A 21,557-nucleotide genomic window follows, 5' to 3' on the forward strand; every position below is an offset into this window, starting at 1 on the left:
GGCACCGGGGAGGGGGGAGTGAGGGGAGACGGGCAGAGGGCCCAGCTTCTCTGTCTTTTGCTTTGGTGTTTTCATGTAATGACAGGAGAACGAACTGCATGAAGAGAGCTGATGTGAAGAACGAGACCAGATGAGAGGGCAGGAGGCAGGGACAGAAAAAGGCCCGACGAGGGACTCAGCAGCCACCAGCGCCCAGGGCTCTCCCTCCAGGGACACAGGGAGCAGGGCACTGGCCCCACTCAGCACTTCCAAGCGTGCACACAGATAAAGAACCCATGGTGAATTTAGTAAACGGAGTCCCGCCTTGGCCACGGGCTTTCAGGTGCCACCGCCCTGTCATGCCTCCCCCAGGGAGGCAGTATGGGCCGTACGGGGCCATGTGGTCAGCTGGAGTTCCCACGACGGGCGGCAGGATGTGACCAACAGCACGGACACCCCACCGAAGGCCCACACAGCAGGGGCTCGAGAAAGATAAGAGTTAAATGAACAAGGTCCGATCAAGTCCCTGCAGGCTCTCCCTCACTCAGAGCCACACAGAACGGCCTGCAGTGCTGGGGGCCTGCTCCAGCCCGGGAAGTCAAAACGGGCACTCAGCGCCCTCAGCTGGGAAGTTTGTGGTCACTTTTCAGATTTGTTTACTCAATGCAGGGCTCATCTAAGCGTGTTTAGGCCCCAAAAGCCCACTAAAGAAAAGGCATTCTTGGGCCGGCCCTGTGGCTGAGTGGTAAAGTTCGTGCCTGCTCCGCTTTGGCAGCCCAGGGTTTCGCCGGTTCAGATCCTGGGCACGGACATGGCACCGCTCATCAGGCCATGCTGAGGCAGTGTCCCACATGCCACAACTAGAAGGACCCACAAGTGAAAAAAGAAAATATAGGGGCTGGCCCGGTGGTGCAGCAGTTAAGTGCACACGTTCTGCTTCAGCTGCCCGGGGTTCGCCGGTTCGGATCCCAGGAGCAGACATGGCACCGCTTGGCAAGCCATGCTGTGGTAGGTGTCCCACATATAAAGTAGAGGAAGATGGGCAGGGATGTTAGCTCAGGGCCAGTCTTCCTCAGCAAAAAGAGGAGGATTAGCAGCAGTTAGCTCAGGGCTAATCTTCCTCAAAAAATAAAAAAAAGAAAATATACAACTATGTACTGGGGGCTTTGGGGAAAAAAAAAGGAACAATAAAATCTTTAAAGAAAAGAAAAGGAATTCTCAGTGTATACAGGTACACCCAATGAAAATACAGACAGTCTCACTAGGACGCTGTTTGGGCAAACGGGTAAAACCTCCCACCCCACCACCTGAGAACCTGGTGTCACCAGTCTGACCACGAGCTTCCCCAAATCTCCTAGGGACAGCATCCCATTGGTCACTGTGCCACTCACATCCCCCAGGACAGGGATGAGACTTCCAGAATGGCAGCTCCCAAACTCTCCATCTGGATGGCTGCCACCACTAAAGCTTCTGTTTTTACAGAGAGAAAACCTCCCCACTGAACTTAAGGCTTCGCTGAATCCTTAGGCTCAAGGCTGAGCGAACAGTCAAGTTCAGCTGCCGATGAAGCCAAGTGAAGTGCGGATGCTGCAGAGGAAACGACACAATGTGATCACACCTCGGCTTTCAAGGTAGACACCTATGGTATGGGTCATTATTTTTGTTTCTAAAGTGAATATTAATGTTTTATGGTTTATATTACTTATGGAAAACATCAGCGATGCAACACCTCCTTCAGACTGATCTCAAGTCAAGACAATGGTTTTTTGGAATTGACACCAAAAGCACAGGCAACAAAAGCAAAAATAAGCCAATGAAACTAAATCAAACTAAAAAAGTTTCTGCGCAGCAAAGGAACCAATGAAAAATACAGCAACCAACAGAAGGGAGAAAATTGCAAACTATATATCCAATAAGGGGTTAATATCCAAAATATATAAGGAACTCTTACACAACTCACTAGCAAAAAAAAACAAATAAGAAATAGATAAATGACCTGAATATTTTTTCCAAGAAGACAAACAAATGGCCAAGAGGTACATGAAAAGATGCTCAACATCACAAATTGTCAGGGAAATGCAAATCAAAACCACGATGAGATCGCCTCACACCTGCTGGAATGGCTGTTATCAAAAAGACAAGAGATAAGTGTTGGCGAGGATGTGGAGAAAGGGGACTTCTACGCACCGTTAGCGGGAATGTAAAACGGTGCAGCCACTCTGGAAACCAGGATGCAGGTTCCTCAAAACATTAAACATAGAACCGCCACATGATCCAGCAAGCCCACTTCTGTGTCTGTATCCAAAGGACATGAAATCACTATCTCGTCTAAGAGAGATATGTACCCATGTTCATTGCAGCATTGTTCACAACAGCCAAGACACGGAAACAACCTCAACGTCCATCGCTGGAGGAGTGAACAAAGAAAATGCGATGTGTTATAAAAAAACAAAACACACGTCACCAACGCACATGCGCATTTAGCTTCCCTTTTCTCCTTTCCTAAACTTAGAAAGGCTATTTTTCAGGCCTAAATCCCTACCAGCCAATTAGCCATTAATGTCTCTCCAAGAAATGACGTGGCCTTTTGTCCACTTCGTGTCCAGATCCCATCCTGTCGGTTCATAAGGCACTCCGGAAGACGAGCTGAGGTCCCCAGAGGTGGCGACTTCTCCCGTGTCATTTATAGACAGAAAAGCTTAGGCCACAAAGAAATCCTTGGATATGGTAACTTTATTATCGACAGTATTTACAGAATTTCACATTCAAGACATAACAAAAGTCCTGGTAAGGACCACACAGATCCACCTGCAAGTAGAATAGGATTCACACAAACAAAATCCAGGCTGGCCGTTGGAGAGAGATGCAGAGATGGACAGAAGGACAGAGGCTGTGGGCGGCCTGCTGCGTTCAGGGGCCAGGCCTCCCGAGGAGGAACGCGAGAAGGGCCCAGGTGGTGACCACGCCACAGACTCTGAAAGACAATGACACAGGTCAGTGGGCACGGGCGTGGGTAGGCTGCATGTGTGATCTGTGACACGGGCCAGCGGCCAGAGTGTGGGCAGGCTGCGTGTGACCTATGACACGGGTCAGCGGGCCCGGATGCAGCAGGCTGTGTGACCCGGCAGGTCTAAAGCACTGACCCACAGGGTCGCCCTCCTATCGTCCTGGCTTTGTTCCCCCAATGTTATTTTCTTTCCCTCGTTCTCCCAGTGCCAACATGGAACTCCTGCCTCTGTGGGTTAGAATAGCTCTGGGACGCAGACAAGTCATATTTCCCAGTGATCAACATCAGAAGTTGACACAAGGAAAAAGGACTGCCTAGTTGACGTTTTTCTTCAAAAATGCTGTTTTCTGTTGACATGGCTCCTAAAAAGCAAGCCAAAACCTTTATAAAGTCCGATTAATAGCAACTCCACCTTTCTCGCTGCCCAGGCCCAGAAACTCTGGCCTGCTCCAGGCTGTCAGTGATGCCACCTTGACCACCCCCACTCTGCCACCAAGGAGCCCAAGCCACAACCGAACTGTGACTGCTGACTCGCTGGCTTGCCGACTCCCCCCCTCCCCGCCCTCTGTGGCCTCCACAGCCGGCCTCACCACAGACAGGACACACGTGGTCCCTCCTCGGCTGAAACCCCTGGCCGGTCTGTGTCTCCGCCGCAGTCCTGACCCCCAGCCCTCCACTCGGGCGGGACCTGCCTGCTCCTCGAGCCTTGTCTCCATGCTCGTTTGTTCCATCAGGGGCCTTCTCTCTGTCCCTCGACACACCAGGCACCTCCCACTCGAGGGCCTCTGCCCTGCTGCCCCTCTGCCTGGACGCTGTCCCCCGATCCCTCTGCCTGGCTCACTCCCTTACCTCCTTGGGGTCTTTAACGAGGGCCCCCCATCTTCTCCTTTGGCTGGCAACCTCCCCTCAGGTCCCCCAGCTCCACCTCCTGACCTGCTCGTTTTTAATCAACACTTACCACCTAATGTATCACCCACTACACCTGTCTATTTATTGTTACCTCCCACTGGAATGGGAGCCCTGAGAGCTGGGATTTTTTTGGAAATTTTTCTTTTGGTGAGGAAGATTGGCCCTGAGCTAACATCTGTGCCAACCTTCCTCTATTTTATGTGGGATGCCGCCACAGTGTGGCCTGATGAGTGGTGCTAGGTCCATGCCTGGGATCTGAACCTGTGAACCCCGGGCCTACTGAAGCAGAGAGTGTGAACTTAACCACTACACCACTGGGCCAGCCCCCAGGGATTTTTTTTTAGTTACAGACGAAGCCCCAGACCCTCTGACAGTGCCCAATACAGCAGATGCTCAATAAATAGTTGAGTGTTACTGAATCAGGTTCAGTTTGCCATACATGTCAACGACTCCTTTCCAACACACACCAGCTAGTGGCCTGTGCTCGACTCAGACCAAACTGGGAGCACAGGACGGGCAGACGGACAGCCTCAGGCGGGTCACTTACTGTAACACACAGTTGACGCTCGGGGAGTGTCTCCAGTGCCGGTAGAGGGAGACCTGCAGGGTAGGGTGGCCCCGGTACTCCCTCAAGATGGTGCGAGCACTGCCAAAACAAGTTCTCAGGTCAGACCTGCGGCTCCAAGGCGGCTCAAGGCGGCCACGCGCAAGGAGGCGGGGTGGCTGCAGGGAAGAGGGGACAGCTGGGAGCCAAGGCACCTACTCCTTAAACTTGTTGGTCAGCAGCAGGAACTGGCTCCGCGTGAGCCGCCTGACGTCGAATTTGCAGAGATTCTGAAACTCCCGGTAGACTTGCTGCTCGCTGAGCCCAGGCCACCTCCTGACACGGAGGATGAGGATGGGAGGGCGGATACTCGGGTAATCGGGACCAGAAAAATTCTAGAAGACAGGGAGGAGAGCAGCAGAGATTTTCCACGATTCCTACTGACAACCTACCAGTGTGAAAACTCTGAGAGAGACACTAGGAAAGGCTCTGTCTGGGGTGGGGGTAGGCAGGGGAGAAGGAAGGACCGAGCAAGTCCACATTGGTTCTGGCAGGAAGACATAAGAAAAAAAGAACAAGCTTAGTGGGGCACGAGCATCCTCTCCAAGTCTGATCTTGGTTATGGTCAGGATCCCTCTGAGATCTCCCAGAGAACCCAGCTGCTCCCCAGCCCAAGCCTCTGAATAGGAGCAAGAAACAGAAGGAAGGTACTCACAATCTTAGGGACGCCAGCTCGGATAAGATTCACCTGGTTCACATAAGGGGCCAGCACATCAAGGTACAGAGGGAAGGAGAGCTCCGGGATGGAACTGGCACTACACGGACAGAGAAAACCCCAAAGGACTCAGACACACAGGCGGTTATGCACATGTCCCCGGCCAGAGCTCAGGGCCTGGGGACAGAACAGTGGCAGCGGCTGCCTCAGACAACTCTCCCTCCCTGCACAAGTCTTGCGGCCTGTGTCTGTGTACTTCCCCCAATTGACCCATCCCCAAGAGCTCTCTCCACGGCCCAAGCCAAAGCAGGGCTTCCAGGTGGCCACCTCTGTTGGCGAGTTTGAAGACGCCGCCGCTGAGAAATGTCAGCAGGAGGCTCAGAATCAGTGAGAGGCCACCGCTCAGAGGAAGGGCCAATCTGTCACCCCTTGACAGGACATCACTCGTGATTCTGGATGGCTGTCCCCGCTCCCACAGCCTCGTTCTACCACCAGCCCCGCCTCCGTCCAGATACTGCCACGCACCTGAGCGCAGGCCTGTGAGAAAGCACAGGCCTCTGAGTCAGGCAGATCTGGGTCACTGTGAACTTCTCTAAATCCCAGAGGGTTTGGAGGTCATGAGGATTAACAGAAAGAAAGGCTTAAAGGCCCAGTCTCGGGGCATTAAGGGGCTCCCCCACTGTCAGCCGCCTTCACGGTCCGGCACATGTGTACCACCCGGCGGGCACTTAGATGCTTCAAAGCACAGGAAAAATGGAGACAGGGCGGCAGACCTCTTATTTAAGTTATAAGCCTCACATCAACATGTCACAGACTGTTTCCATGCATGACATCCAGTACCAAAATGGACAAATATAGGCAGTACCCAATTCAACAGATTACAGTCCAAAAACGTTTCCAAGTCAGCCCCAAAGAACCCACTGCAATTTGATTAGCTCCTTCGCCTGGCTTGCTGAATCCTATTTAACAAAGTGTACACCAAGGACGGTGCTACAGAATGCACATCTCAGGTGTGGAGTTGGTGCCCAGGAGCCCAGCGCTGTCAGCATCAAGGACCATGGGGCAGTGCATTCAAGATTCCAATGTGGGGTTCTAAGAATCTGCCCCTGTGTGCCTTATTCCAAGTCACTACCCTTCTCCCCAGCCTGACTGAGGATCCCGAGGATGCGTCATTTGTCCATCTGAACGCTTTATCCCCCTACCCCGCTGTTATTTACATGGTTACGAGAAAACAGGTGGTAACACGGCATGGATGTGGGTGGTGGAACCTAAGCCTGACCCCACTGCCTCAGCCTCCTGACATGTGAGTTCTCCCAGTGCTAAGGGGCTGGGACCAGCACAGGGGGCCCAGGCAGGGGCGGCAAGGAGGCTGCGGCCCCATCAGGGACCGTCTTTACACACCGACACTCTGCATCCCCCCTTCTTTGGGAGAGCCGCAGGCGCCCAGAGGTCTGGGCTTACAGCGAGGACCTGACAGATCCCGGCCACAGATGGAATCACAGGACGGAAAGAGAGAACACTCACCCATGCACCCTCCACAGGAGCAAGTGTGCCACTTTCAAGAGAACTGGAAAAAAGAAGCTGGAAATGTAACAGACGTTGAGGCGCCAGCGGATCGCCTCCTCAAAATACGCAAACTCATGCTTGATTTCCGTTAGGAGCCACCCGCCTGGAGAAAGACGGACAGCCTAGGGATGGGGGGCGGTCATCACGAGTAAGACGTGAGTCTCCTTCAAAGGACACCGAGCCTCACCTGAGCCGCAGAGGAAGGCATCGTATGCTGCTTCGTGGGGGTACTTGGTCTCAACTGAAGCATTGTTCCAGAAGCAGGAGAGAGTCAGGCAGCAATGAGAACACGGTCCTGGAAAGGAGTCTCTCCCCCTACCTGGCTCCATACCCTCTGGCCATGCCGAGACCACCATCCCGCCCCTGCTTCCACATCCGCGTCGGCTGCGTGTACACACAGCCACCAAATATTCCTCCAGAGATGTGCTCCCTCCTCCCCACCCACACCCCATTGTCACTCGGTCCTCCCCACGGTGGCATGAGACCCCCAGGAGGAGGGAGCACAGAGCCGAGAGCTTCCCGACAGCTTCCCGACAGCCTGACCACCACGTCAAGGGGGAGCAGACGGCCCCCCGGGACTGCCAACACATGCTGGGATTACCCCTTTTGAGGGAGGCGGTACACGGAGCATGGCACAGGAAGAGGATGGAGGAAACCCCCACGGTCCTCTCCCAACACCTGCCACACGGGCAGCCCAGGCCTCGGCTCTGGCACGTTGGTGCTCCGCCAGCTGAGCAGGAGTGCTCACGGGGACGTACCGTATTTTTCACACTTGCTTGCATGAATAATCACAGGCCCAGAATTCTTGCTGGGATTCAAGTCACTATCAGAGAAGAGGAACAAGATAAAGAACGTTCACGGGAAACACTCCCTTCTCAGTCTCCCCTCATCCTCTTAAGTTAACACTAATAAAAATGTCCTCAGTACCAAGATCCCTTAAAAAAAACAAAAAAAGCCCAGATCCATGCATGGGCATATGACGTCGTGGTGACCAGGCCATAGGACAGCTGAGAGAACAGTAGCGCAAGAGGCTCCAACCAGGCCATTTCGAGCATCTATCAAATGCTGAACCTGAGCCTTGGGACCAGGATAAACTCGATGCCGGCTCTGCCCTCGGAGCCTGCTGTCCAGGGGCCTGAAGGACAAACACAGAGATGCTCACGCCTGCATCCTAGACACGCAATGCCCGAGGCGTGAGCAGTGCACTCCCGGATACAGGCTGCAGGCATTTGGGAGGGAAGGCTTCCCGGAGGAGGTGGCACTACAGGCGAGTCCTGAACCACAGAACTCACTTGGCTGACATCACATGGGGTGGTGTCAGGCATTTCAAGCTGAGAGTAGAGCATGCAAAGACAGCGAGGGACAGAGAGCAAGGCTGACCCGGTGCTTCTGAGAAGCGACACATGGCTGAAGCCCCCATGTGAAGTGCAGGGGCCGATGAAAGAGCTCGTGTGACATGTGGGGGCTTCAGGAACACCAGGAAGACTGACCAGACAAGTGGCCCAGGCAGTTCCCATTTTAAAAGACCCGTGAAGGGGCAGTAGGGAAATGAGGCGGGACAAGCCACCAGGGTACCAGGTAGGGGCTCCCACAATCACTGGCATGAAAACTTAAGGCCTGGATGAAGGCAATGATCATGGGGGTGCAGAGAAAGAATCAATTTTAAGTACATTTAGGGAGTAAAACCAACAGGACTTGGCCACCTAGAAGATGCGTGTGGCTCGGTACACGGTCCCAGCCTATGAGGGAAGCAGGAGCTGCTCTTCCTACAGGAAGATCAAGGACTGACTGAGACATCAGGATCACTCATTCGTGCAAATGTGCAGTGGACTGCTGGAGGCCCACGAGAAACCTCAGGGTCTGAGAGAATAAGACCCTGCTCCCGTGGAGGCTATCACTCCAGCAATCAGAAACAGATCAAAAGAAACCAAAATGTGTCCTGCGGAGTGAAATCGCCCCGACTGAGAAGCCCTGCTCCATAAGCAGCACCAAAGCGATGCCTGCCTTACCTGTTGAGGACTTCATACACTTCGGAGAGATTTGAAACCCTTGGGAAATTCAGTTCCTATAATTACGGGAAACAAATCAGTGACAATAAGATACTTGTGCTCGTGTGTGTTATCTGTGTCAGGTATCACCAAATGGCCATTAAAACGACCTAGAAAACGCTAACTCCTACAACCTCCCCTTTCTCTTCAAACATACAGCCTTATTCCTTAATTATGACATCAGGTTACCTAGAATCCTTGGGTTTCCAAAAAAGGACCCAATAACCCAGGCTAGAAAAAAGTGCCACAAACACAACTCATACCACCTTCCTTCAAAGGCCAGTGTTTGAAGGGTTTTGGAAATACAGGGACTCCATGGTACCAGACTGTGGCCCAGGACACATCTGCAAGGGGCCAAGCATCCTAAGGACCCAAGGGCCTTGGGCAATCCCAGGTCACGGAGTCTTAGAGCTTGTCTCGTCCTGTGAGGGAAGGAGCACACACTGGTCCCCTGGATCAGCACCGGGTCCTTCCCACTCCATCTGAGGACTCATGGAGACCAGCAGCATCACAGGATGCCATCAGAGCGAGAAACATGTGAAGTACAACAATAAAGGCGTCTCTGGACAAAGATGCACCAAGTAACCCAGTCCCACTTCTGTGCTCCCTTCTCGAATACAGTCACGCACTGCATAACAGCATCAGTCATTGACAGGCCACACAGCTGACGGTGGTCCCATAAGATCCGTCCCATAGAGCCTGGTGTGTAGCAGGCTGTATAAGTCGTGTAAGTTCACTGTGATGGTTGCACAGTGACAAAAATCACCTAATGACGTGCTTCTCAGAACAGATCCCCCTTGTTAAGCGGCACACAACTATAATTAACTCTGAGTGATCAGCTTAAGCCTTTAAAACATTGATCCGACGCCTCTTTCTGTTCTTCAGTTTAACTTCTAAGCAGCATTTAAACCAGTTGGCTGCTTCTCTTCTCCATGTGTCGTGTACAACAGAAGTCACTGGGAGCTTTAGAAATACCACCTGTGGCCCCTTAACCAGAGGAGAAGCTGCCGGGGGAGCCCAGGGCTCAGTATTTAGCTTCCCAGGTGACTCTGATATGCTGTCCGGGTTGAAACCCCATGACTTTAAGGTTCAGGAGAAATGTTTTCAAGGTTTTTCAAGAGGGGACCCCACCCCCTACTCTCACCCCCCACCCTAACCCTGACGCTGTAAACATTTACTAGGTATGTATCAAGCTGTGAGACAAGTTTTCTGTTGTCCCATCTACATAAAGACACGAACTACACACAAATACGTCAAAACATGGGAACTTGAACGAGGAAAGGAGAAAAAAAAAAATCACATATGAGCTGATATGATGCCCCAGGGGCGCTAAGGAAACAACAGATGCTGGTTGTAAAACATGAGAAAAGGGTTCAAGGAAAAATTTTTTTGAGAGAGAGAGAAAGCTAAGTGTCACTGGGACAGATAAAGCATGTCTTAACCCAAAGTGATATCCTCAGTACCTTCCAGATATCCTTCGTCACGTTCTTGGTATCAATGAGAACAGGAAACAGGTTGTGGACGTTCAGCTTAAACTGCTCGTAGCTTTCTGCAGGGAAAACCCAGAGCGTCAGAAGTGAGTTTGTTGGTAAAAACGGGAAGGAAAGTTCTCCAACCCAGCTTGTGACCAAAACTGGTTAACCAACAAAGCAAACAAAATAAAATGGGAATTGAAAACATCCCTACTCCTAACCATTGAGGACTTCTAAGTCTCAAACCATCCTGCCATCACCATTTGTAACAGTAAAAGCCAAATGGGGTCTCATCAAATTGAGGACACTACTGCCAATATTAGTTAATGTAGTTTGCAAAGTGCTAGCTGATAGAAAAAGGAGAAAGAGGTATTACTGGAATGGGAGATATGAAGTCACTTGTAAACTACTGCTCAGAGAAAAATCTAAGAAAAATCAACTAAATATCACTATAATGAAAGTAAAGACCTCTGACAAGAGAAAAAAATGGGAACTATTAATTGGGATGTTTATCAAAATTACGCCTGCATGTAGTTTAAAGAGGTTTATTGCAAAACCAATCAACCAACCAAAAAAAAACCCCTGTAATCCTCTTCTCACCAGCCTCCCACTTCCTACTCCCCAAAGGCAACTACTTTCAGGTGCGTTTTTTTTTTTTGGTGTTTAATCCCATTTCTCTAAACAGCATCTTTATGTTGCTGGTGATTTCCCCAGTTTAGGCATTTAACTCTTGACTCCTCCCAGGTAAGATGATAATCACCTCTCTCCTTCCACCTCATCGTTACAGCCACCTGCACGTCACTCACCAAGGAAGGGCTCTGCCATGTCCTCCAATGACTTTCCTTCTTGCACAGCTTTTGTTCTCCCAGCAATTTTTGCTTTGCTGTTTTTTCAGTTTTTTGGTGAGTGATTACTATTACTTTGACCTCTAATTCTCCCCCAGTTCTCTCAATATGCTCAAACTAAGGTTTTATCAATTCATCTCTTGGGGAAATCTCTCCAGAACCTTCTCACCCCTTTTAGTCTAGACTAGTGTTCTCTGTACATTAGTTCATTTAATCCTCAAACAACTCCACATTATTGGTACCATGACCTCCCATTTTACAGGCACGGAAAAGGAGAATAGCTATGTTAAAGGAACTTGCTTGTGATCACACGTATAACAAGGAGAGAAAGGAGGACCCAAGCATGGCTTTCCGGTCCATGCTCTGAACTGCTACATGACACTGCTGGACATCCAACAACGGCAACAGTCAAGGGAAAGATGGTACAGCCATAAGACAAGGCCACACGGCCCTTAGAATGATGTTAGGTTAATGACATAAATAAGTGCTTTCAGTAAGTGAAAAAAAGCCCACATGTAAAATGAAACACTGGGGCCAGCCTCGTGGTGTAATGGCTAAGTTTGTGAGCTCAGCTTCAGCTGCCCAGGGTTTGCAAGTTTGGACCCCAGGCACAGACCTACACACTGCTAATCAAGCCAAGCTGTGGTGACATCCCACATACAAAATAGAGGAAGACTGGCACAGATGTTAGCTCAGAAACAATCTTCCTCAAGCAAAAAGAGGAAGATAGGTAACAGATGTTAGCTCAGGGCCAATCTTCCTCAGCAAAAAAAACCCCAAAAAACCAAAAACGAAACATAGTGTATTCGAAGATGTAAACACAACAGAGGAAAAGCAAAAAGTGCTGCTGATTATGGCTGGGTTAAAGAAGGCTTGTCTCCTGCCCACATTTCTGATTTTGCTAAGTTTTATACAATGAAACCAAACAACTTCTACAATGGGGGAGGGGTATCAATGCAACTGTTTAAGTTTTTCTCCCTGAGAAAGTCCCCTGATCTTCCACTCCTGGAAAATGATAACAGGCACAGAGCTTCCTGATCTCTCCGGAAACATGCAGACCCTGGGGAGGGGTGTACATGGAGGGGACACCCCGGGAGCACGACCCTGGAGCAATCCCCCTGCCAGATGGCAAACCGAGATCAGAGGAAGGGGAAGGCGGGGCTGGCCCTACCTGGGAGGGGTCTGAAGAACTTCTCATGCAGATGCAGCAGATCCATCATCATATTATGTCCCACTAAGGGCTACTTGGAGGAAACCGACAGGTGAGAGAAATGAGTTTTTAAAACTAAGAACAGACACCATCGACCCAGAGCAGGCTCTCGCCAAGCCTGCAGCTTTAGAGCCACCGCAATTCTGATGCCGCGGTAACTCCACCCCAGCCCTCGTTCCTCCCCGATGACAGCAGCCCAACTGCTGAAAGGCCAACGAAGAAGACAAGCAGCGAGCAGAGCAGGAGGGCCTTGAGGCCGGGCCCACCCTGGGACTCTCAATACTGAAGCAAATACACATTCTCCCCCAGGAATTTCAGGTCAACTAGTACTGAAGTGCTCGTGTGCCTGAAGGAGCAAGGAAACAGTAACGATTCAGACGGATGGTCTTTCTCCAGGCTAATCTATCAGGATTTGGTGAAAGTCAGGTTAGAGCCACAAAGCCCGTTGTCAACAAGGCATCACTTATTTTAAGGCATCATCTTACACTCTGGAAGGGGCCATCAGTATCTGTGGCCAGAAAGACAAACGACTGCTAAAGACCAAGAAGACAGAGATTTTCTAGTACCTTCTGGGCTTTCACCAGCATCTGGAAAAACACAGAGAAACCCCTGGCAGAGAGAAGAATCTTCTCCTTCCAACAGCTCTCTCGATCCCCAGACGTGTTCTCAAGGTACCAGCGATGCTGTTTACTCACTTTCTTCACTACCACCTGAAACGAGAAGTAGAGACAGGCTCCCTGAACCCTGGGCTCCCGGGATGAAGCCGAGAAGTCGTTCTTCATGTCGAGAGGGAAGGAGGGTAGGAAGGAGACAGAGAAGCCATTCACAGAGGTCAGATTCAGGTGAACGCGGGAGAAATGATGGAGCTGCTGAGGATGCCCCATCCCAGGGGAGAACTCACCCCTTGGTCTCTGAGCACCGTCCAGATGTCGGGGAGGGCCTGCCTCAGCACCAGCTGGACCTCAAAGGCCTGGAAGCCTGCAGCAAGGAGAAACAGGGCTTACATGGGACCACCGAGACCCTGGAGTGGCAGTCCACCTTCCCCTCAAGAGAAGCCCAAGAGATGGATGAACCAAACGGGAAAGCGGCTCTTGGGTGAGACTAAGCCCTCAAGGCCATGTGACAGGGATGGTATGGCCTGTCATGGCATGATCTAGGGCGGCATTCTCTTAAGTTTTTGACCTCAGGGACCACTCTTAAATTGAGGTCCCCCAAGAGACTTTTTGTGTGTGGGTTATAGCTCTTGATGTCCATGTTAGAAATTAAAACCATAAATTAAAACTTGTAAAAGTCTCTTTTAAAATAAACTCATTATACATTAACATTTTTACCAAAACATGTTTAAAATAACATTTATGAAAAGTAACTATTTTCCAAAACAGAAAACTTCAGTGAGAAGAGTGACACTGTTTTACATTTTTGCAAATCTCTTTAATGTCTGGTTGGGATCAGATAACCGCTTCTGCATTCAATCTGTTGTGATATTTTGTTGTTGAAGCACAGGAAAAAATCCACACTCAAACAGATAGGCAGATGGAAAGGAGAAAAGAATTACTAGCCTTATCAGATGATTCTGGATAGCTTTCTTCAAGACTATGCCGAAATTCAACGAGTGGTAGTTTCTTAAAGATCAGTTGCAACGTGGGATCGGAAACTGTTGTTAATGAGCTTTCTTGTACCAGCACAGTAAAATCCACTGGACTACCTTCCCCCTTTGAATGGATCTTTTGCCTGTGATTTTGTAATACCATGCCTCGGTTTTTTGGAAAACACTGGTTTGCTGGGTTAAGCAGATCATCCAAACGCTCACACGTTTCATTATACAACACCAATAAAAGACACTAGGAAATGTGGCCACTGATGTCAGCAGAAAGGTCTCAGCATTGGGAAGCTGTCAAGCTTATGGTGGCAGACACAAGTTTTCCAAAATTCCAGTCTGCGACTGAAAGCTCGAATTTGATCACTAGCAAACACTGAGTTACACTCCTTGAAGTGACAGGCTTACTTTTTTCACTTGGAAAAGATTGAAAACACCCAAGATGAAATAACCACAGTCAGTTCCTTCAGGTAAAAATGCTATTCCATGAAGGAAAAAAAAAAAGCAGCTAATTCAGCTCTCAGCTCAAAAGCTTGCACAAGCGCTCTTCCTCAAGACACCACCAGCTTCGGCCAGCAGCAGCAACAATGTCTTATGTATGCTTATATATATATTTTTTTAAAGATTTTATTTTTTCCTTTTTTTCTCCCCAAAGCCCCCGGTACATAGTTGTATATTCTTCGTTGTGGGTCCTTCTAGTTGTGGCATGTGGGACGCTGCCTCAGCGTGGTTTGATGAGCAGTGCCATGTCCGTGCCCAGGATTCGAACCAACGAAACACTAGGCTGCCTGCAGCGGAGCGCATGAACTTAACCACTCGGCCACGGGGCCAGCCCCTGTATGCTTATATTTTTGCATACTTATTTTGACACATCAATATTTAAAAAGATGAGCGAAGGTTGAGAGTGAGCAAAATGAAGGATTACTGCTTCTTCACCAAGTAGGTTCGTAAGGAAAACTGGACTGCTTTCAACTGAGCGTAAGCGGTAACAAAGAATACGATTACCAGCGTGGTTGACCCTCCACCTTACCCTGCAATCTGTGCTGAGGTGCTGGCGGGCTCACCCACCAGTGCTTCAGTACCGGCAGTGCAAATGGCACAATGACAATGGCGAGTGGTAGCCTGACAATAGTTTTGAACTTGTGGATCCCTTGGAAGGGGTCCCAGAGATGCCCAGGGTCCACTGACCAGGGCTGAGAACCACTAATCTCGAGATGTTCATTGTGATGCCAGCTTGCACCATCGGGGAGCAATCCAGAGATTAACAAAAGCAACTAAGAGAGGAGTACGTGGGGCACTCAGGATTGGGACGAAAATGATGGCTTTGAATGGAACTTTGCTTCCTCAGCCTTAACATTAAAAGTAGGTTGAAAAGCCTTCAACTTCCGAATTGAGGTCAGAGCTTTATCTAACCACAAGGACCACATGTCTGTTGAGCCAATGCCCAGGATCCACAGGAAGAAGACAGTATGCCCCCACCCCCTGGGAGGGGACAGTGACCACCTCCAACACTCCCAGGTAGGGGGGCAGCCTTCTGCTTACCAGCAATACCAGGGAGAGTCATCCAGTCACCTTCGGCTGCCAGGTCCAGCCACCGCGTCACCTCATCAATCACCACCTTGATTTGGTCTTTATCCGGAGAACTGGAAATGGGCACGTGAAAGTAGAAGCATTAGAGGACACCACCAGAACCGCAGGACGACGGTAACGGGGGAGGGGTTTCTGAGGCCACCAGTTTTAACACTGATCTAAGCAAGAAAAGGGACCCCAGGGGCTGGCCCGGTGGCACAGCGGTTAAGTTTGCACGTTCCACTTCGGCAGCCCGGGGTTCGCCGGTTTGGATCCCAGGTGCAGACATGGCACCGCTTGGCAAACCATGCTGCTGTGGTAGGCATCCCACATATAAAGTAGAGGAAGATGGGCACTGATGTTAGCTCAGGGCCAGTCTTCCTCAGCAAAAAGAGGAGGATTGGCAGCAGTTAGCTCAGGGCTAATCTTCCTCCAAAAAAAAAAAAAAAAAAAAGCGACCCCAAAAAGACCAGTAATTTTCCAAGTCTTGTTCTGTAATAAGAAGTCAAACACCTGGCCCATATTCTCCCACACGCTCACAGGAACGCACCATCCCTTTCTGTTTCACAAGGACGCTGAGGGAAGAGGTACCAGGAGCTAGCCTACACTGAGCACTACTGCCGGCCTGGCTTCTGAACTCAGCTTTCAGAGGTGACGAAGCACCAGCTGGTGAAATAAGGAAAAGACAGCACCTTGGTAAGCGTGTCTCCTCCCGTGTTAGAAACAGAAGAGCAGGATGTTATTTTGAGATAAGGAAAGACTTTTCTCCAACATTCGAAAATAACAGAAGATTAAGAATTCAAATTGCTTTTCCCTTACAAAAAGCTACATTTTTAAAGGCCAGCCTAGTGGCATAATGATTAAGTTCATGCCTTCCACTTTGGCGGCCCACGGTTTGCCAGTTCAGGTCCCGGATGTGGACCTATGCACCGCTTATCAAGCCGTGTTGTGGCAGGTGTCCCACATATACAGTAGAGAAAGATGGGCACGGATGTTAGCTCAGGGCCAGTATTCCTCAGCAAAAAGAGGAGGATTGGTGGCAGATGTTAGCTCAGGGCTAATCTTCCTCCAAAAAAACAGAAACAAAACAAAGACAACTCCAATATTACATAAGATAATTATGTGGACCAGATAATTATAACATTCCAGTGTTAAAACCTGTCTCATTTAACCCCCTTCCTGATAAAGCCGAAGAATGTACAGGCCAAAGAGCTTAAATGACTTGTTCAAACGATGCAACTAGCTGACAGCAGGGCCTGCCTGGCACCGGGTGGCCTGCTCCTTCCACCACACAACACTGCCACTCACTCCATCACTCCTGTCGCCAGCTCTACAGCAGTTCCAGGTTTTAAGTATGAGGACAGGCACTGGAGGGCAGAGAAAAAAGGCAGAGCCCCTGCCCTCGGGGAACACAGCAGGATCAAGCACGGGGGGCTATGTGTCCAAGCCAAGGTGTGTGACTGCACGGTCATGGTTACCCATGATTCACCCCTGAAAAACCCCTAAGATCACATTGAAAGCCAACATGACATCTCACGATAAGTCCAACAGAGCAATTTTCCTCCTCCAGCACTGGAGTGGAGTTCCTGCTTCGAGTACCTTTTCCTTTTTCCCCTCCACTTTTAAACACTAAAATCACACTCAACACAGTGACAGGCTTTTCTGCTCAGTCACAGGAATGGAATCACCAGCACTTCGAGCTGCTGCCCCGGGCTGAGCGCATGCCACGGAAGCCACCCCAGCTAAAGCTGACAGCCTGGGGTCACTGTGCATGCGCTCAGCCACCCCAGCTGAAGGTAACAGCATGAGGTCACCACGCTCTGGAGACAGCACGCCTACCCATGGGAAACGCAGAAAAACACCAGTGACAGAGAAACCTGCAAAGCCCCCAGAGCTATAGGCCTCACCTGTGAACGCTCCAGTTCCCAGTGAGGATGTTGTGTTTAATTTTCTTCTCCTGTTCTTCATTCATATACGGGATTCCGTTTTTGAGAAACTAAAGACGGGAACAGACAAGGAGACTAGTCAGAGGCATCCTCTGTGCTGGGTAGCAGAGTGAAAAGAAATCTTCCTTGTCTGGTTTCACGTGGAGAAGGAAGAAAGGGACAGGAAAGAGGACTCAGACCAGAGGGACCAGATGACCTCTCAGACCTCCCCGCTTCCCCACTCCGATGCTGTACCTTGTTGTAGTCGAAGCCGTACTGATTCAAAAACTGAACACTGGAAGCCTGGAAAGAGAATTCCGAATCCAAAATCCCAAACGTTGTAGGGAAGAGAAAGAAGTTACATGAATGGGCTACATACCTATTAAAAAAAGATAACCAGAAAAAGCCAAAATCGTTTTTAAAACTCTGGCTCATACAGCAGACTTCAGCGTGGGCTCCTCCTTTCACTGTAGGAGGATGTGAACGTCGGCGTTTCCTGTACCATGATTGGCACCGGGGGCAACGAAGAAAGGCAAAGATCCCGTCCTCGGGAGCAGAGCCTACCCCCCATCCTGAGCCCAGGAGCCTGCCTGTCGGTGTCTGGGAGATACGGCACCCTCACTGTAGCACTGTGTTAACTGCCACCCCGAAGGCAGTAACAGAAATGGGGAAAAGACACCTAAGATTCAGGGCAGGGGTGTCGGGGAAGGCCCCCGAAAAGGTGCTGCTTTGAGAGAGACTTCAAGGACAAGCAGGAATCTGGGCCAGAGGGCAGCAGTGGAAGGGCACAGAAGCAGGAGAGCATAGGGAATAGCCAGGGCCAAGGGGGTCAGAATTTGGAGCCTGAAGCAGAATTCGGAAGGAAGCAGGTGGAGAAGACAAATGGGCACAAGCCGGGTGTTTTGCAAAAGGTCTTCATACATACTTGTTTGACTCTCCTTCAATACTGGAGAAGACAGACAATCCTGGAAGAAAGACAGTGGAGGCAATGAAGACCAAGATTAGCTACCAGCGGTTAACTACAAAAACAAAACATTTTAGACAGTATTTTGCATCCAAAGACAATGTGTAGGCTTTAGAATAGGATAACCTCTTTGAACAAAACAAACAAAAAAACAAAGAGACAGATCCGAAACATGAGCACTGTCAACTGTAATTCACACTTACATTACTAAATGTGGCTGTGAATGGTTCTTCAAACATAGAAATATTGACATTTTTGTAGTTTTAAAACTAAGCCAAGGAAGTAGTAAAAACCATGAAGATTTATATATTTAATGGCTTTAAAGTGTCTGTACTGCTAAAAAGACCACACCCCAAGTGAAAAAGACTTCAGAGTAGGGGGAGAACAACAGAAACATACCTGAGTGCTGTTTCCCATATTTTTCAAAGAGGTCTTACAATAGGAAAAACAGAAAAATAGCAAAAGACAAGGATAGAGAGTAAAACACACACACACACTCACCATCATTCATAGGAAAAGCAAGGGTCAGTAAAATTTCTCTCACGACCTGTTTTTGGAAAGTTTTATTGGAATACAGCCATGCTCTTTCACTTATCATCTATGGCTGATTCCCTATTAACGGCAGAATTGAGTAGTTGTGGCAGAGACCACATGGCCGGCAAAACCTAAAATATTTACTGTCTAGCCCTTTACAGAAAGTTTGTTGACCTTGTATTACAGATGTAAATCAGTAATGATTAGATTGTTTTCCCTCTACCAGGTGGGCAAAAAATTTAAGACTGACTGACGACGCCCTGAGTGAGTGAAGGAGACAGGCACCTTCACGGCTGTTAGTGAGTCACACAACTCCGTGGATGGTTGGTAGGGAGAGGAAGAGTTTGGCAACACAAACCACTATTGTAATGCACACCGTCTTTTAACTCCACAGTTCCACTGCTAGAAGTATATCAAACACACACACTCACAAAAGGACCATAATATATAAGTATCGAGAGAGTCAATGCAACCTTGTTTTATTACACATAGGAGTAACCAAAGAATGCATCATTAAGCGACTGAATCAACAGGTACATTCACAGTCTGGACTACAACACAACTGTTAAAAATGAAGAAATCTGTATGTGTTGATAGAGAAAGATCTCTAAACCCCATTAGTGAAAAAAAACAAGATGCAGGACAAATTGTTTATAGGATGATCTTGTTTGTATAAGTTTTCTTTAAACACAAATCACACACACGTTTCCTTGAAAGATGGTACAGGTTCCTTAAGGCGATTTATTCTGGCATAGGAACAACACTGGAAAATTGGGTTTCTGCTTGTTCCGAAGTGTTAGGCCCCATAGGCATAACATGGCCAAAACCAAACAGGCACATAAAATGACAGCCAACATCCTTGAAAGGTGTCAAGGCTGTTTTAAGAGTAAGAATCATAAAGACAATAAAAATACCTCCTTCAGTTACTGATGACAAACGGCTGAAGATTACACTCACCGATCTGACAGATGGTGAACTGCTGAACGCTCTGGCGCGTCTTTAGATACCACTCGGATGGCAAGTCAAAAAGACTGTGGACAAACAGGCATCTCATCCTAGAGGCAATGAGACGGCACCCAGGCGCCACCCCCTCCACGCTGGATCAGGACCTTTCAACCAGGGGCAGCATTTTCCCTTGTTACAACAAGGAGGGAACCCTACCAGCATTCAGCGACAAAGGCCAGGTCCCCAGCCCCCATACAAAACGTTGTCCTGCCCGCCCGTGCTAACAGAGTGCCTGCTGAAAAGCAACGCTGGGTGGCCAGGATGCTCGGCAGAGCAGCCCCGGTGAGGGCGTCCAGCTGGGCTCAAGGCAGCTTCGCTTTACCTGATCTGCTGGGGTCGAGACAGGTTGGAACGAAGGCCGGTGAACTCTATGTCCAGACCTGTGGGGGAGGCAAAGAGGACAAGAGTCCCCTGCTGCAGACCATCACCACTGCTCTTCAAGCTGTAAATGCTGCAGGTGGCACACGGATCCGGCTCGCCTTCTTGGTGCTCAAGAGCCCAGGGTAGGTGAGAAAGGGAAAACGCAGGGAGCCACGGCAAGGACCAGCCAGGCCACCTCGTTCCTTCCACCCGGCTCTTAGTGAGGTCAAAGGGGTAATTGCTGCTTAACGTCCCACGGCCCAGGCCCGGGAAGGACTGTCCTCGTCCCTCGGAGGGGCCCCCTTTGAGCCTCCCGCGGCCTGGCGACCGTCCTGCCGGGCCTCGCCCCGCCGCCCCACCCATCCCACCCGCGCCACCCCCGCCCCAGGCTCGACCGGGCCTGGGGCTCCGGCCACAGGGCCCGCGATGCCGGCGCCTCACCCACGAAGTCCGCGCCCAGGACAAGCTCCTGCAGCAGCGGCAGGCTCTGCTCGAACTCGTCGGCGCCCACGTCCATGGCCACGTCGCTCGGCCGAGGCGCCCGGTGCGGCCACGCGCTTCCGCCGCGCCGCCGCCTTAAAGGGCTCGCGCGGGAAACCGGCCGCCCCCGCGCCCGCCAGCCCCGGGCGCGGCCACCTGCTCGCACGCCCACCCGCAGGTGCTGGATTTTACACCTTGCCCGCTGGGGCGAAGGGATGCTGAGGCTCCGGCTTTGCAGTCGGAGCCTATTGACCTCGCTTGGCACTGATTTCTTTGCAGTCCCTATATAAGATAAGAAGGTTATTTATGTAGACCTAGAATGTTAAGGTGCATGGTAAGACAAAGTAGACCGGTAAACAGCACCTGAAGGAGGCACAGCGAGTAGGGGATGGAGGAAGCATGGCTTGTTTTCTAAATCGGCACTTCCCAACTTCGCCATCATTGCCAATGTTGGTCTGTCCCCATCCCTCCCCGACAGCCCATCTTGTTCCCCACTTTATCAGCATCATTGCTGTCTACACAACACTTTGTATCAAACTTGCCACACAAAGCCTCCAGAATTGCCCATCAAACTGAGAGTCCTTGGTGCACACAGCTGATCTAGCACAATCATATTCTTTGCAGAACAGATTCCTACTTACAGCATCACTTACACGTGCATGCTATTTTTGACAATTTCCAAAGCCACTATTCCAGTCTTCTTTATATCCTCCCTTGAATTCTAGACTTGTTTGAACAGACTTCTAGTGCCGTGGTCCTCAAAGCAAGATGCTCCAACTAATCTTTAAGATGAGGGAAGAAAACAGAACTATAATATCCATTTTTATA

At 49.9% G+C, this 21,557-nt stretch overlaps 1 protein-coding gene across 1 annotated transcript; it reads right to left on the reverse strand.

Annotated features, from left to right (window-relative positions):
* Nucleotides 1–2,695: 2,695 nt before the first annotated feature.
* Nucleotides 2,696–21,003, reverse strand: PNLDC1 (PARN like ribonuclease domain containing exonuclease 1). Its single transcript, XM_044761366.2, has 19 exons — nucleotides 20,691–21,003; nucleotides 20,212–20,269; nucleotides 19,842–19,915; nucleotides 18,312–18,351; nucleotides 17,642–17,765; nucleotides 17,369–17,457; nucleotides 15,435–15,535; nucleotides 13,197–13,273; nucleotides 12,862–13,005; nucleotides 12,257–12,326; nucleotides 10,232–10,317; nucleotides 8,730–8,785; nucleotides 7,479–7,543; nucleotides 6,908–6,961; nucleotides 6,679–6,721; nucleotides 5,155–5,254; nucleotides 4,659–4,834; nucleotides 4,443–4,541; nucleotides 2,696–2,953 (listed from the first exon to the last, which is right to left on the reverse strand). Exons 1-19 carry the CDS (start codon nucleotides 20,764–20,766, stop codon nucleotides 2,890–2,892), a joined length of 1,596 nt encoding a protein of 531 aa, XP_044617301.1. The 5' UTR covers nucleotides 20,767–21,003; the 3' UTR covers nucleotides 2,696–2,889.
* Nucleotides 21,004–21,557: the final 554 nt, after the last annotated feature.

Source organism: Equus asinus, chromosome 1 (assembly GCF_041296235.1).
Source record: "Equus asinus isolate D_3611 breed Donkey chromosome 1, EquAss-T2T_v2, whole genome shotgun sequence".
NCBI classification, from domain to species: Eukaryota; Metazoa; Chordata; class Mammalia; order Perissodactyla; family Equidae; genus Equus; species Equus asinus.

What these genes read in the sequence shown, in the direction of transcription:
- PNLDC1 (XM_044761366.2), bottom strand. Translation starts at nt 20,766, where the DNA reads ATGGACGTGGGCGCCGACGAGTTCGAGCAGAGCCTGCCGCTGCTGCAG. An exon ending in GTTCACCATCTGTCAGATCG is followed by an intron (nt 18,352 to 19,841) that starts GTGAGTGTAATC and finishes TCTTTCTTCCAG; the next exon opens with GATTGTCTGTCTTCTCCAGT. An exon ending in ATTGAAGGAGAGTCAAACAA is followed by an intron (nt 17,766 to 18,311) that starts GTATGTATGAAG and finishes TTTTTTTAATAG; the next exon opens with GTATGTAGCCCATTCATGTA.